This window comes from Bos indicus, chromosome 15, assembly GCF_029378745.1.
Source record: "Bos indicus isolate NIAB-ARS_2022 breed Sahiwal x Tharparkar chromosome 15, NIAB-ARS_B.indTharparkar_mat_pri_1.0, whole genome shotgun sequence".
Taxonomy (NCBI): Eukaryota; Metazoa; Chordata; class Mammalia; order Artiodactyla; family Bovidae; genus Bos; species Bos indicus.
This window is the reverse complement of record NC_091774.1, coordinates 18890085-18907369: the sequence shown is the minus strand read 5'-3', so window position 1 is coordinate 18907369 and position 17285 is coordinate 18890085. Positions and strand designations below refer to the sequence as shown.

The 17285-nt window shown below is 36.5% G+C and overlaps 1 protein-coding gene across 1 annotated transcript in view; it reads right to left on the bottom strand.

Annotated features, from left to right (window-relative positions):
• Window positions 1-17285, bottom strand: part of DDX10 (DEAD-box helicase 10) — a 302422-nt gene that overhangs the window by 126043 nt on the left and 159094 nt on the right. Inside the window, exons 14-15 of the mRNA XM_070803372.1 lie at window positions 11958-12077; window positions 8132-8293 (exon numbers count right to left, since the gene is read on the bottom strand). Coding sequence (XP_070659473.1) covers window positions 8132-8293; window positions 11958-12077 — 282 coding nt within the window. The remainder of the gene's footprint in view (window positions 1-8131; window positions 8294-11957; window positions 12078-17285) is intronic.

The following is a 17285-nucleotide window of genomic DNA, read 5'->3' as shown; positions in this document are numbered from 1 at the left end:
TTCTAAATCCCTCCCCAGAACTAAGAACACAGCAAGGTTCTCTGATCTGTTACCTATTCTACAGAGTTTCATCCAAACAACATAAAAAACTGGTCTTCCACATTTAAATCTATAACAACTACAATACAGCTATGAAGACAGGGAGAAAAATAAATTTACACAGAAACACTGATTCACTAATCAATTCCTTCAAATATTTCCTGAGCTACTATGTTCCAGGCTCTGTCGTGAGCTCCGGGTATACAGGGATGGGAAAAACAGACACAGCCTAGCTTCCTGTAGGAAGCTTCCACTACTCATCTCTGTAGTCTATGAAATGATCTTCCATTAGCACCAAACTCTGCCCCCGCTCCTCAACCTCTACAGCTAAACTGACCATCCATCTATAACCACCCCACCTCACTACATGGTGGTGTTTTAAGAATCCATAAAACAAAGAACTTGATGAAAATAGAGATAATAAGCAGGTCAAAGACTTGCCACAAAGTTGATAAACCCTATAAAATCTTGAGTATTTATTTCATTTTGGAGGCTCGATATGAGAAACAGCCCAAGTACCCAGATAATGAAATGAATATCATGAGATGCTACAAGCTCATGAGAATAAGAAGAGAAACCTCCCAGGTAGACATCTCTAAATTATATACAAAGGTTCAACAGTATTAGGCCAGATCCCTTTTATAATAAATCTGGTCATAATGGTGGTAATAAGGGAACTGAAGAATATGGTTGAATAAGAAGAGAATCTCGGTTCCTCCCCTATAAATAAGCTTTATTACTCATTAAGTCAGTTTGAGAATTAAGTACTGGATACATGTCGCCCCATGATGACATTTACGATATGATGTTAGTATGCAGTCCTAAACTAAACTACTAACCACAATGCTTATTTTTTTCTAAATTTTTTTGAGACCAATGATCTTGGTCTTGAAATATGAACAATTTCTATCACTTGTCATTCCTTCTTCAAAATCCTCCTCTCTTCTTGTCATCCTCTACCTTCTGATTCATTGCCTCAGAGCTACTCTGTCGTAAGAGAATGCCTACTGGTATGAAATAGGTAGCAGCTACACGGTTAAAAACAGTGTGTAGAGAAAGAAAGACCTTGGTAAGAATGCCAAGGCTACTATTTGCAAGCTTTTATACGCTGTGAGAAATAGATTTAAGGGACTAGATCTGATAGATAGAGTGCCTGATGAACTACGGACGGATGTTCATGACATTGTACAGGAGACAGGAATCAAGGCCATCCCCAAGGAAAAGAAACGCAAAAAAGCCAAATGGCTGTCTGGGGAGGCCTTACAAATAGCTGTGAAGAGAAGAGAAGCAAAAAGCAAAGGAGAAAAGGAAAGAGACAAACATCTGAATGCAGAGTTCCAAAGAACAGCAAGGAGAGATGAGAAAGCCTTCCTCAGAAATCAATGCAAAGAAATAGAGGAAAACAACAGAATGGAAAGACTAGAGATCTCTTCAGGAAAATTAGAGATATCAAGGGAACATTTCATGCGAAGATGGGCTCGATAAAGGACAGAAATGGTATGGACCTAACAGAAGCAGAAGATATTAAGAAGTGGCAAGAATACACAGAAGAACTGTACAAAAAAGATCTTCATGACCAAGATAATCACGATGGTGTGATCACTCACCTAGAGCCAGACATCCTGGAATGTGAAGTCAAGTGGGCCTTAGAAAGTATCACTATGAACAAAGCTAGTGGAGGTTATGGAATTTCAGTTGAGCTATTTCAAATCCTGGAAGATGATGCTGTGAAAGTGCTGCACTCAATATGCCAGTAAATTTGGAAAACTCAGCAGTGGCCACTGGACTGGAAAAGGTCAGTTTTCATTCCAATCCCAAAGAAAGGCAATGCCAAAGAATGCTCAAACTACCACACAATTGCACTCATCTCACACGCTCATAAAGTAATGCTCAAAATTCTCCAAGCCAGGCTTCAGCAATACGTGAACCGTGAACTTCCAGATGTTCAAGCTGGTTTTAGAAAAGGCAGAGGAACCAGAGATCAAATTACCAACATCCACTGGATCATGGAAAAAGCAAAAGAGTTACAAAAAACATGTATTTCTGCTTTATTGACCATGCCAAAGCCTTTGACTGCGTGGATCACAATAAACTGTGGAAAATTCTGAAAGGGATGGGAGTACCAGACCACGTGACCTGCCTCTTGAGAAACCTATATGCAGGTCAGGAAGCAACAGTTAGAACTGGACATGGAACAACAGACTGATTCCAAATAGGAAAAGGAGTTCGTCAAGGCTATATATTGTTACCCTGCTTATTTAACTTATATGCAGAGTACATCATGAGAAACTCTGGGCTAGAAGAAGCGCAAGCTGGAATCAAGATTGCCGGGAGAAATATTAGTAATCTCATATATGCAGATGACACCACCTTTATGGCAGAAAGTGAAGAGGAACTAAAAAGCCTCTTGATGAAAGTCAAAGAGGAGAATGAAAAAGTTGGCTTAAAGCTCAACATTCAGAAAATGAAGATCACGGCATCTGGTCTCATCACTTCATGGAAATAGATGGGGAAACAGTGGAAACAGTGTCAGGCTTTATTTTGGGGGGCTCCAAAATCACTGCAGATGGTGACTGCAGCCATGAAATTCAAAGACGCTTACTCCTTGGAAGGAAAGTTATGACCAACCTAGATAGCATATTCAAAAGCAGAGACATTACTCTGCCAACAAAGGTCTGTCCAGTCAAGGCTATGGTTTTTCCAGTGGTCATGTATGGATGTGAGAGTTGGATTGTGAAGAAGGCTGAGTGCTGAAGAATTGATGCTTTTGAACTGTGGTGTTGCAGAAGACTCCTGAGGGTCCCTTGGACTGTAAGGAGATCCAACCAGTCCATTCTAAAGGAGATCAGTCCTGGGTGTTCTTTTGGAAGGACTGATGCTGAAGCTGAAACTCCAATACTTTGGCCACCTCATGTGAAGAGTTGACTCACTGGAAAAGACTCTGATGCTGGGAGGGATTGGGGGCAGGAGGAGAAGGGGATGACAGAGGATGAGATGGCTGGATGGCATCACCGACTCGATGGACGTGAGTTTGAGTGAACTCCAGGAGTTGGTGATGGACAGGAAGGCCTAGCGTGCTGCAATTCATGGGGTTGCAAAGAGTCGGACACGACTGAGTGATTGAACTGAACTGATACACTGTGGGGCCTCGGACAATTTACTTGACCCTTATAAGTTTTAGTTTTATCATCTGTAAAATGAATCTAAATCACTTATATCGTAAGTTAATGGTTAGCATATAATATAAAAATGCTTAGTGCCGGGCACAGTTAACAAACTGCTACTTGCTACTGTCTTTAATGTTCTTGTTATTACTATTCCTATAATACCTGATTACTACCTTTCTCCTTCTTGATAGATAAATTTATGTTTAAGACACCTGGATTCCATGCCAATTCAATTCTGTGTAAAAAACAGTAAACAAAATAGATTTTCTAAGAAGTCTCTTTAATTCTTAACTTTCTAAAGAGCCTCCGTGATGGCTCAGATGGTAAAGAATCTGCCAGCAATGCAGGATACCTGGGTTCGATCCCTGGGTCAGGAAGATTTCCTGGAGAAGGGAATGGCTACACACTCCAGTATTCTTGCCTAGAGAATGCTATGGACAGAGAACCCTGGTGAGTTATAGTAATATTCATGCTAGTAGTTAAGTAGAATCCAGAAAACTCTGCAAACAGTCCAGAGTTACATTCTGACATGTCATCTAAATACACAATCCAAATGGATAAAGCACTCAAAGCAAATTTCAAAGAAATGAAAGAGAACCTCATAATGAATCGCTTCTCTCCACTCTCAGCTATTGTAACAGATATTATCACACCAAACAGAAGCTATCTTTCAGAGGTAAAAATGATGACACACCACAGAGCAGATTTTCACTCCATTTAAGTAAAAAACCTTTCAGGGGTATGATTCATGGCCCATCTTTCTCAGTTCTAACTGAATTATCAGCAAACACATTGTTTCTGTGCAAAAGCAGTGCTTTTGTATTTACAACTTCATTTACTAATGGTTTTATATGTAAAAATAAATTTTGCTATAATTTTACTTCTGATAAACAGTTTCAAGAGGCCAGAGAAAGCAGAAGACCCAAATGGTCTCAGAAGAAAATGATGCTTAATGGCTAAAATGAAGACTCATAAAGAAAAATAAAGATGCTGACTGGGTGACCCAAAGGAGTTACACAAGGGCTCCAGAAGTCTCCAGAGTGAGTGGCCAAGTTTCAGCAAAAGAGCAGCTGAATTCCATTCCCAGTGAGGCCATAAACTGTATCATCTTTATTTCTTCCTTTTTATTTACTTTTTGCTATAAATCTTTACAACAAAGATATTTACTTGAGTCATAGGAGAAATTACAGTTTTCAGAATTTGGTAGATGAAAAAATATGAGTCAAGGACAGGTGTAATAACATGGAGGAATAACATGTGGGAATAAATGAGCAGCTGAGACCCACATACAAAAATGGAGTACATTTTCAAAGCTATCATGTCAGGCTGTTAAACAGTAGGAAAAAACAATTACTTTCAAAAAGGATCATTACGACTAAATTCATTTATTATATTAACTATCTTGCCCTTCTAAACCAAAAATATAATCATGAAATATTTTAAACATGCTGAAATATTTTTAATCTCATAAAAGCTTCTAAAATTGACACATTTTTCAAAATATTATATGTGTCATAATATGTATCAATTACAGAATTATGTTACAGATTTTATGGAGTTCTATTTTCATTTTATTCTCACATCTTACCTATACACACAGAGCCAGGGGAATCTCTCTAATCACTTGTTATTAACTCCTACTATCTTTCCCTCAATTTTCAGAATAGGAAAGTACAATCCAAACTGGTGACTGGTGACCCAAATGGACTAGGTAATGCTAGGACTTCAAAACAAGTATTCCAACTTGTTATAGCACAACATTCTCTCCACCAAACATTATGCCAAATGTTAAAACCTATTATTAAAAAAAATAATAATACATATGCATTCTGGGTAGAAATCCAGTCCATGGTCAGTTGGTACATAACTGATTTGAGCACCTGTATTGTATCTTACGGCTTCCCCGGTAGCTCAGCTGGGAAAGAATCCGCCTATAATGCAAGACACCTGGGTTCGATCCCTGGGTCGGAGAGATCCCCTGGAAAAGCAGCTACCCACTCCAGTATTCTTGCCTAGAGAATCCCCATGGACAGAGGAGCCTGGTGGGCTACAGTCCATGGGGTCACAAAGAGTTGGACATGACTGAGCGACTAAGCACACTGTATCTTATGTATGCTATTATAATAGACAAACTAAGTGTTCAAAAACATGAAATTTCACTAATTTAATATACAAATACTTAAATTTGTTTAAATAATAATTTTACCGATGAAAATACCAAGAAACGAATCATATTTGTGCCAGGTCGCATTCCCATTAAGCTGAATAAAGGGAAGATTACTCTGGTTTTTTCTTTGTGCTCTTTTTAGGCTGCATAATATTTTCAGTCTCCAATATAGGAAGTATGCCATGGGCTACCCTGTGCAGAACATCCTTATTTTATATAAAACAACAAATTTCGCTTTAAACAACAAACTTGTTTTTAAAAGATCTTATATCTCTTTTAGTTACAGAGAACTGGTTCAAAAGCAGTAGCATGTAAAGTTCTCGTGATTTCTCTCCCAACTGTATCTGCCCCAAACTGCTCTCTTCAACCTTGCTGTGAGACAGTCACAGTGATAGTTTTAAAGTCATATGTTATGTTTTAACAATGGTGCAAAGAAAATAAATTATGTAAAGTCTCAAAAATAATTGCAAATAAAAAAGTATAGAACAATCTACAGTACTGTACAATACTGTAGTATGAATGTAACAAAGGGAGAAAATAAGAATATGCATTTCTATTTACTAGTCTTTGCATAAACTATACGGATACATTAATAATTAATAAAAATTTACCTCTGAGGTGGAGGCAAGAATAAAAATGACAGCTATGGGCAGAAGCAAGACTTCTCAACATTAACTTTATCATCTTGACTTTGGAAAACATGAAGATATTATTCATTTCAAAAATTTTAATGTAAAAAAAAAAATTGGAGCACAGAAAATTTCTATGCAGTGACTGAATGTTCAAAGTTAACCATGATTTAATTATAAACTTCCTGAGAATAGAACCCACATATTTTATTTTTTTATTTTTATTTATTTGGCTGCTCTGGATCTTAGTTGCAGCACTTGGGCCCTTTGATCGTCACTGCAGCATGCAGGTTCTTTAGTTGCAACATGTGGATCCAGTTCCCTGACCAAGGATTGAGTCCAGGCCCCCTGCACACAGAACGTGGAGTCTTAGCCACTTGACCACCAGGGAAGCCCCAACATCAAGTATATTATATATTCCATCTTCCCAGTCTAAGGCAGAGCCTAGCACACAAACACTGTGTAATACATATACAATAGTAACTTGAGAAATTAAGTTCCTAAATATTTCAGAAACAATATTCCACAACCCAGATATAGTAGTAACTTCCACACATTGGGAAGAGGGGTGAAAGGGAAAATAAGAAAAAGGGAAGAAGCAAATGGGGGTGGGGGGAGCCTTTACTTAATGTAAATTCTCCAGGTTTCTTTTTACTGCTGACTACAATTTAAAAATAAAGGTAAAATGTTCTTATGCTGGATAAATACTTTAAGAAGACTCTAAGCAGAAACTTGACAAGCTGCTTGATACTCAGCATTATTAAAAATTTTAGCAACAAATTATTAACATCAAATTTCTATTTAAAGTACTGCGCTAAAAGCAGCAATGACGGAAATGCTTCGTTATACCCTCAAACTACAACCTGTATATTTTAGGTTCGTTTGTTCTCCATATTTATGGAATGTTTTTCCTCGCCATTCATTTTCATCCCTGAAAGCTATCTTCAAGAACTAAATTTCTTATTCATTAACTGCTACTGTGAAGCTATATCAAACCTTAAAGAAATAAGATCTGCTGTACTATTAAAAACAACTTATTGGATCATTAAATAATAACAAGGTCAAATAGGAGTCAAAACCTATCGTTTTGACCACAGGATGTATAATGATCATATGGTTAATTATTATGGTTAATAATGGCTAATATAGATATGGTTAATAATGACCACATCCAACGACTTGAAAATTTTTGATACAGAACTTAATATTATAGCAGTGATTCTTTCATTTGATACTGTGTTACCCTGAGACCATTCATTGTCTCAAGGGCATACTACAGAAACTTCTTTAAAAAGGTAAATCTGTTTAGTTCATTAATTGACTCATTTATCTAGTGAAAGGTCCACTTTTAGGTAGTCCAAAAGGACAGTAATATCATGAGAGGCCAGAATGGAGTAACCCTTTCTGTTTTAAGGATAATAGTTTAAGGCCAAGTTTAAGGCCAATAGGGCATATGCCTATATAGAAGCACTCGTTCTCACAAAGTTTCCTTATTTTTTTCTTAATTTAGTAAATTTAAATTATATCTATTGCCAAGTAATTGCTTATGGAAAGATTTAAGTTCAAACTGGAAATAATATTAATGTTGCTCAAATAGGTGAAACATGAAACCGCTGTGCTTCATCCACACCATGTAACACTACTCAGTAACAGAAAGAAAGGGGTCAAACACAGAACTAGGTGAATCTACAGATTCATGATGGTGACAAAACTCAATCCTAAAAGGCTATATACTACATAGCTTCATTTATATATATTCTTGAAATGACAAAGTTATAGAAATAGAGCTACACATTGTTATACAAGTTGTTAAAATACAGCTTTTAACAAGTGTACAACTACAATTATCTCCAAATTAGAACTTTATTTAAAAAAAAAAAAATCACTGTAATTTGGGTCACCTCAACCAAAGGCAGATTTAGGTGACATTCTCAGAAACCACTTAGTATACAAAGACTCCACCAGCAGAAGCAAAAAAGACTAGATAAAATAACAAAATAGCCACAGAAAAATAAGTGCTAAAGAAAATAGTAAAGTAACTTGGTTATTAAAGAATATCTAATGAACATTTAAATATATTTAGGACATATTAAATTTCATTCAGTATTCATTCAAGATAGAAAGCTTACCCGATGCTTTGCCTTAATTTTCTTCCTATATTCTTCTTTGTCAAATTTGTCCTCTTCTTGAAGCCTTTCCTTTGCTTTATCTAGGTTGATACCACCAGCGTCGTCCTCTTCCTCAGTATCCTTGGAAACAGATTTCTGCACTTGTGGCCACTGTTGAACCAACTGCAGAGAGGGAAAAGGTGAGTATGAGGCAGGAGACAAGGAACATCAACAGAATGCCACTTGCATTTGCAGAATGACTTTGAAATGGTGCACATACATACTTTCTGCCTTACAATTTATATTTCTGAAACTGTCAAACAAGCTTTGTAATAAAAGTTAGCAAGTCATAGAAAAGTCAGGATAAAGTAATGCTGCCATAACTCAAATTAAGAGCAGGATTAAAAGAAATCTTCATTAAATAATTTGGACAGTAAGGTAGTTGCTTCAACATCATTTCAGCATTCGTAGTATGCAACACTCCACTAACTCAGCTCCAGATGATCTACACAGGGCAATAGCCAGGCTGAGCAGAGTGCCGCCTTGCCACCACCATGGCACGTCAGTGAACCTCCTCTAACACCTTTTAGCATGCTGGGCTGTTTTACTTTTCCTGTTTTCCTTACTAGCATTAACCTCCTTGAGGGTAGTCATATGTCTTATTCATGTATCCTGAGAATCCAACACATTATCTGGCATACATTATGTGCTTAAAATTGATGAAACATGTATCAGCCGGTACCACACATAAAAACTGAAATGACTAAGCGTAAAGGAGAAAGTTAGTCTGGATTTCATAAGCCTGCTCAGATCTACACAATTTTACACAAACATTTTGTGGTTAGGAACAAGGTGATAAAGAAGTCAGAGCACTGATCTGAGAGTCAGGAGATGTGGCTTAATGCCTTGGCTTTTTCACTAACCCAGTGCATAACCCTGAATGAATTACTTAATTTCCATACATCTGTATCATTGCTTGAAAAATAAGCTTTGTTTGACTAATCATGTTCCAGGCCTAACAGAGTAAAATTCTAGACAATTTAGACAAAAGCATTTCTCTTATTTTACCCCCTAACTGGTTGCCAGGAGGATTTAAGTAACTGCTACAGTTTCTGAAAGACAGCTAATCAAACAGCAGGAAATGAGGGCTGTAGGCACACACATCACAGGTGTTAATGCCTCCTCTCACTCTTGCCATCATCTCATCCTTCAAGATGAGACTACCATGGAGTCACAACTTGAAGCAAGGGTCACAAATGCATGAGCAGCACAGCAGCAGTCACAGAAGCAGTGAGAGAGATGAGTGGGGCCAGTTAAGAACACCATCCACGGCTCTGACTTCTCCTTTATCAGAATGGAAAAAATTCATTCCTCTGTAAGTGGAACCCTTCCTTTCTTGTTTACTCAGTCGTGTCCAACTGTTTGCAACACCATGGACTGTAGCCCACCAGGATCCTGTGCCCATGAAATTTCCAAGGCAAGAATACTGGAGTGGGTTGCCACTTCCTCCTCCAGGGGATCGTCCCAACCCAGGGATCAAACCCAAATTTCCTGTGTCTCCTGAATTGCAGGCAGATTCTTTACCACTGAGCCAGGGAAGCCTATGGGTGGAACAAATGGTAGCATTTTTTTCAGGGTTTTAGATCAGAAGTTTCACTGTGGCTTACAGTCACACAATGCTCCTGTTGGCAATACATTTACAATGAAATATTTCACAGTTAAGGATTTACACTCAACCTGAAGTTAATGGGTATAATCTCTGCAGCTGAATTAGTAGCACAGTAAGGAACCACAATACACTAAAAGCACTAATCCTCTCTTACAGTGAGCACATGATACAATACTACAACTATTTTCTGATTTAGTGTTTCTCAAGCACTGACCTCTTTTCTGGATCACAAAGATTCATATATTTCAATTTTATAGGCTTCCTCTGCAACTTCAACAACAACTTTAAAATTTTAATTGCAATCAACTTTGTTAGTTTCCATATGATTTATACACCATTTTACTCCGCATTACCAGTGCAAATTTGGCCTTCTAAACCAAAACCTCATCCCCAAAGTAACATCCAAATCTTTGTTAAATTCAGAATTAAAAGTAAACACATACCACCGCATACAGATTATGCAGGCAGCAATTATATTAATAATGATAAAATATTTGATGTGACATGTGATACATTATAGTTAGAATAAAAAGCTCTGTCATTTTACCAGGGTATACACTTCTTCTGAGGGTTTACTATTTGTTGGGAACTCTTCTAAGTGCAGAGGACAGAGTAGTAAGCAGAGCCAACAAATACCTTCCCTCATGTAACTTTTTTCATCTCAGTGGAATAGAAATACCTTCTCTTATTCCACTGGAGAGGAAATATCTTCCCTCATTCCCACTAGAGTGGAAGAAATAGAAAACCACTGAATAATTACAGAATGCAAAGTCTCATAATAAGTGACATGAAGAAAAAATAAACATAGGGCAAGGGAAATGATATCATGGTGGGCATGGGATGCTGAGCGCTGTATCAGAATGAACAGGGAAACCCATAAGGTCAGTCAGAGCGAAACAGAGACAATATCAGAAGATGCTACAATGACCACTGACTCTAGCATCACTACTTAAGGTGAGTCACTTGACATTCTAAATATGTTTCCTCTTAAAAAATGAAGACAATATTATTATATAATAAGTGATTTTCATGAGCAATCTGCGAGGTAATCCCTTCCCTACTCTATGGGGATGTATTTACACTAAGACCAGGTAATTAGGAAATGTAAACCAGACACCTATACATTTAAGGTTATTTTAAAGCAGAGAATTTTTCCCACAGCAGGCCAGTAAGTACGACCACACCAGTACAGCATCTAAAATTGAGGAATCGCAGAGCAGAGGCTTTCTATAGTCAAGCAAAAGAAGCTGTGGTGAGTAGTTGTGTTATTATTCTTCTGTATGTTCCCACAGGACATGGAACAACAGACTGGTTCCAAATAGGAAAAGGAGTACGTCAAGGCTGTATATTGTCACCCTGTTTATTTAACTTATATGCAGAGTACATCATGAGAAACGCTGGACTGGAAGAAGCACAAGCTGGAATCAAGATTGCCGGGAGAAATATGGATACCAATGGAGTGAGGGACTGGGATGGACTGGGAGACAGGGACTGGTATATATGTACTGGTGCATGGTGGCACTCAGTCACTTAGTCATGTTCGACTCAACTCCGCAAACCCATGGTCTGTAGCCTGCCAGGCTCCACTGTCCATGGGACTTTTCAGGCAAGAATACTGGAGTGGGTTGTCATTTCCTCTTCCAGGGGATCTTCCCAACCCAGAGATTGAATCTGGATCTCCTACAATGGCAGGTGGATTCTTTACCACTGAGCCACCTAAGAAGCACCATATATACACTACTATGTATAAAACAGATAACTAATGAGAACTGATTGTATAGCACAGGGAACTCTGCTCAATGCTCTGTGATGACCTAAGTGGGAAGGAAATCCCAGGAAGAGGGTATATATATATACACACACATGTATGGCTGATTCACTTTGCTATACAACAGAAACTAACACACACAGCATTTTAAAGCAACTATACTCTGATTAAAAAAAAAGAAAACAAACTCTGTTGTTAATCATTAAGAAGTAGCCCAGCTTGCTGTCACAAAGGCATTTTTGCCTACATATGTAGAGCTGACTAAATACCTACAGAAACAATGAAAGGAGTTGCCTGAGAGGTCTTGAGAAACATTCATTTTTCTTATTAAAAATGGCATGTCAGCAGCAGAATCAAACTTTCTAATACTTGGAAAGTACCTCAGAAATGAAGCATTTATAGAATCTTACCTCTCCTTCATCAGTAAATGTTATTTTCTTATTTACTTTAAAATTTCTCTTCATTACTTTTTTTGCTTCTGCAATCTTGGTCACTTTTTTCTTCATACTGGATTTAGAAGGTTCTTTCTTCTGTGTCAGAATATACCAAAAAAAAAAAAAGCACAGATGATTAGTTAAATGGCTGTCTTATATTAACAGTTTAACACTGGCAATACACTTTCCAAACTTGAATGTGTTTATTGCTCATTGGCTAATGAGAAGCACCAAAGTTGCTGTCTAGAAATAAAATTATCAGTGCTAAAGGACTTTAAATTTCAATATGAGTGTTAGACATAAATAATCTTAAATTTCTACTGTTACTAAACTGTGTTACTAAACTTCCGGTACTAAACTGTGCTATACTGATAATGTTGAAGCATTAGAAACTACATGATAATGTTATAAATAGACATATAAGGGAAAGCAAGCTATCTTTCAGCTAAAAACAACACACTTAAAAAATAGCTATAACTTCCAAGAAAAAAACTTAAAATTTTAGACTAGAAAAATGTTTCCCTGGAAAGCAAAATGACTCTAATACATTGTTTTTTACTTCCTCCCATTATAGTAATTCACTATATGAACACTGGGAAACAGATAAGTTGTGTTCAAAGGTGAAATGGTCTAACTGCACAAAGGTGAAATGTGTTCAAAGGTGAAAAGTCTTACTTCTTACTCAAGAAGTAAGACTTCGTGAACAGGAATTTTGTCAACCAAAATAAACTGCTCCCTTTAGTACCATGTGAACACAGAGCACTAATAAGACTTTCTTCCGCCCAGTCATTACTCCCACTCCCCCTTTACCCTGCAAACACTTATCAAAGAACATGACCAACACAACCACCAGGTTGGAGATTGTGTTCCTAACTCCTACTAGATTTCTTAGTTTTATTACTAGGCTGATTCTTAACAATCCTGAGTTGGCGGATACTTTGTCATCAACCTTCAACTTATGATAGAGAGAACGCCTATCAAACAGTGCAAAGCTGAGGGGATCATTATAATGTAAAAATAATTAAACAGGAGTAAGCTTTAATTGTTAAATAAAAGCACAAAAAAATAATGAGGAGAAACAGGAGCAAACTTTCTGGAGGTGATGAGACTGTTCTACCGCTTAATAGGAGTTTGTGTATACACATGTTGAAATTCATCAAATGTTACACTTAAAATTGGTGTGTTTCATTGTATATAAATTTCTACCTCAAAAAAGAATCCTGTAAACAATATTGAACTTTAGTTAATGCCAGGCAAGCTGAAGTATATGGAAAAAAGTACAATGATATTGGCAACTTACTCAAAAATGCATTAATTGAAAAAAGGATGATGAATGGATTGACAGAAAACTACATGAGAAAGGAAATACGGTAAAAAGATAATTGCATAATATGAGTGACGGATACTTTGGAATCAATGTACACTTTTTCAATCTTTCCACATGTTTGAAATTTTTTGTAATAAAACACAAAAGGCCAGTCACAGAACAAGAGAAATGGTCAAAAAGCAAAGATACCAAAAACTGTAAGAATAAAATAAAATAATAGAAAAATCAATCCTTCAGAGTAAAACCTCAGAGTGATGTGGGTCTATATCAAGAGATTTAGGGAAATCCATATCACTGAAATTAAATAACAAAACTTGGGGGTGTTTACATCTTTGCAATTTTATGTTAATCATGGTTTCTAAAAGGGATCTGTGTTCTCCACCTCCTACCCACACACACTAAAACGCTAAATTGCTCGTTTGTTTTAGGGAAGTCACTGAAAGAAGGAACAGAAATGCTAACACAGGTGAGAAGACAAACACGCATTTTCCTAATAGGCTGCGGTGTTGGTATGATATTCTAGAATTAATCCTCACTCATTCAAATATGCATTGTTATCAACACAGAGGGTATATCATAGTACACAATGCCCCAGCAGTGAAAGAAACAGATGGATTCTCAACCCTCAAGGAACCTAACTTAATCAATGGGGGAAAAATTTAAATTATTTAATCACAGATATATTAAGTGCTCAGACAAAATATAGAGGATGAATTCTTTAATAGGGTGCTTGCCCTAGCTAGTCTAGAGCAAAGACAGGATCTCAAAGAAACCTTCCTTTTGAGGAACGGATGTTTGAACTGAGTAGCAAACATCACTGCATTAGTGATATATTCGTGATGAACAAATACCTTCTGTGTGTCCACTGATGGGAGTATTTCATATACAGCTTATAGAGTTTTAGTTCAATGTCATTCTTTTGAATATTAATTTTAGTAGGTAACACGTTTATTTATTTTATAAAGGATATCCAGTTAAAAAGTTGTATGTTATGTCTTCTTCAGCTATCTCAGTTTATGTCCCAAGAATCAAATGAATTCTGAGCATTAGTTTGCTAGTGTGTGAGACACTGCAATTGTGCAGTATTTTGAACATTCTTTGGCATTGTCTTTCTTTGGGATTGGAATGAAAATTGACCTCTTCCAGTCCTGTGGTCACTGCTGAGTTTTCCAAATTTGCTGGCATACTGAATGCAGCACTTTCACAGCATCACCTTTTAGGATTTGAAACAGCTCACCAGGAATTCCATCACCTCCAACTGCTTTGTTCATAGTGATGCTTCCTGAGGCCCACTTGACTTCGCATTCCAGGATGTCTGGCTCTAGGTGAGTAATCACACCATCGTGGTTATCTGGGTCATGAAGATTTTTTTTGTACAGTTCTTTTGTGTATTCTTGCCACCTCTTCTTAATATCTTCTGCTGTTAGGTCCATACTGTTTCTGTCCTTTATTGTGCCTATCTCTGCATGAAATGTTCCCTTGGTGTCTCTAATTTTCTTGAAGAAATCTCTAGTCTTTCCCATTCTATTGTTTTCCTCTATTTTTTTGCACTGATCACCGAGGAAAGCTTTCTTATCTCTCCATGCTATTCTTTGGAACTCTGCATTCAAATGGGTGTATCTTTTCTTTTCTCCTTTGCCTTTCACTTTTCTTCTTTTCTCAGCTATTTGTAAGGCCTCCTCAAACAAGCATTTTGCCTTTTTGCATTTCTTTTTCTTGGGGATGGTCTTGATCCCTGCCTCCTGTACAATTTCACAGTTCTCTGTCCATAGTTCATCAGGCACTCTATAAGATCTAATCCCTTGAATCTAGCGTATGTATATTTAAATTTTGAAAGATATTTCCAAATAAGTTATATAAATTTGTACTCTGATCAACAATTTGAGAGTAACTGATTCTCCAAATCTATTTACACAAAGTATATTAGGCTTTTCGTTTACCAGGAAACTAGGCAAAAAAATATCTCAGGAAAGTTTTAATATGCATTTTTATATCAAACATAGAAAGACATCTTTACAAAGGCCTTTATTTTTCAGTGCACTGTATTTATCTTTTGCAAGCATTTTTAATTAATTTCAGGAACTTTATTTATTTGTAAAATTTCTTCATTTGTTAAAGATGCTTCAATATTTTCTCCCATTTATGTTTATACCTTTGCCATATAGGGTAATATTCTTTTGTTTCACTTTGCTTTGGTTTTAAGAAGCAGATATTTATAATATTTATAAAATTAACTTTTTAAATAACAAAATTTCCATTTACTGGGTTTGTGCCATACTTCATCAAAGTATAATGAAAGATTTCCTGACAAGACATAAAACATCAAAATCCCATTTTCACTTCTATTTGCACTTCTTCTACATCATGTATGCTATACTTTAAAACAAAATGCCAAGAGGAAAATGTCATAAAATACAAAGTTGATAAAGTATCAAGTCATTCTTGACACTGATTGCTGTAGCAGGTTGCCAAGAATAACTTGGAAGATAAAAGAACAAGAACAGCTACAAACATAATAATAGTTCCTATCAAAAGGGCCATGTTAGTTAATATTGGCCTCAAGAAGATTCAAAACATAATCAATGAGAAAAACCTACCTCACCATAAGCATCTAAAAATTAAGAACACTAACAAAATAAAGAACTATCAAGCCTGATAGGAATCTTAGAGGATACCTATTATGCCTTCATGTTAAAGATCAGGGCATTTGTAGCATTTATAAACACTGCTTTTCCAAATTCCAAAAGTACTTAACTTTAGTACCAAAAGTTAGGTACTTTAGTACCTAAGTAACCAAACTTAGTAAAACTAGTTTATTTTTTATTTTTCCTAAAAAAAGCAAAATTGCCTGCCATGTAAACATAATCTTCAAAATCCTGTATTATTGGCTTCCCTGGTGGCACAAATGGTAAAGAATCTGTGTGCAATGCAGGAGACCCCGGTTCAATCCCTGGGTTGGGAAGATCCCCTGGAGCAGGGGATGGCAACTCACTCCAGTATTCTTGCCTGGAGAATTGCATGGACAGAGGAGCCTGGCGGCTACAGTCCATGGAGTCACAAAGAATTGGGGCACGACTGAGTGACTAGCACACACACATTCTACATTTACTGAACTACAGTAACTCACATATTTTAATTTTACAATATGAATTAAGGATACACTGCTTGACAATTTTAAAGCTATCTAAATTTCTCTGATAATTAGTGATATACCTGTTGCCCACTGGTATGTCTTCTTTGGAAACAGAAGTCTCTTTATGTCATTTGTCCATGTAAAAATATGATTATTTGCCTTTTTGTTTGTTTTTGAGATATATGAGTTCCTTATATATCTAAGATAATATTGACCAGTTATCAGATATATAGTTTGTAAATATTTTCTCCCATCCTAGATTGCCTTTTTAACTTGTTTCATTTGCTGTGTAGTTTTTAGGTTTGATGTAGTCCCCTTGCTTATTTCAGCCTTTGTGCCTATGCTATTGGCATCTTAACCAAAAGATCATTGCTCAGAATATGCTACTCAAATTACAAGACCCTGACCCCACCCTCTTTCGGATAAGAATCATAATAGCTATTACAGAATTTATTTGTGTATTTATCTCATTACTTGATATTTGTGCCAATATCAAGTAAAACTGCCTAAAAGACCCATTCTACAAATCCTTCCAAATTTTTAAATATTTTATAAATAATGTGCATTATTCAAACAGAAAATCAAACATACGAAAGTCAACATTGCCCAACGAAGTTCTTCATTTTTTTAAGGTTAGATCAGTTCTTATGATTATATTAAAAGGCAAACTTAAGTAAACGTTAAGCTTTCTTTATTCTGTATGGTCCATAAAGCCATACACCACTAATTACATTGTAGTATTTTTCTTTTTCTATTCTGTATGGTCAATAAGACCATGTACTACTAATACACTGAACTGCAGTTTCAACGTATAAAGTAATAAGAAACGATTAACATAACTACA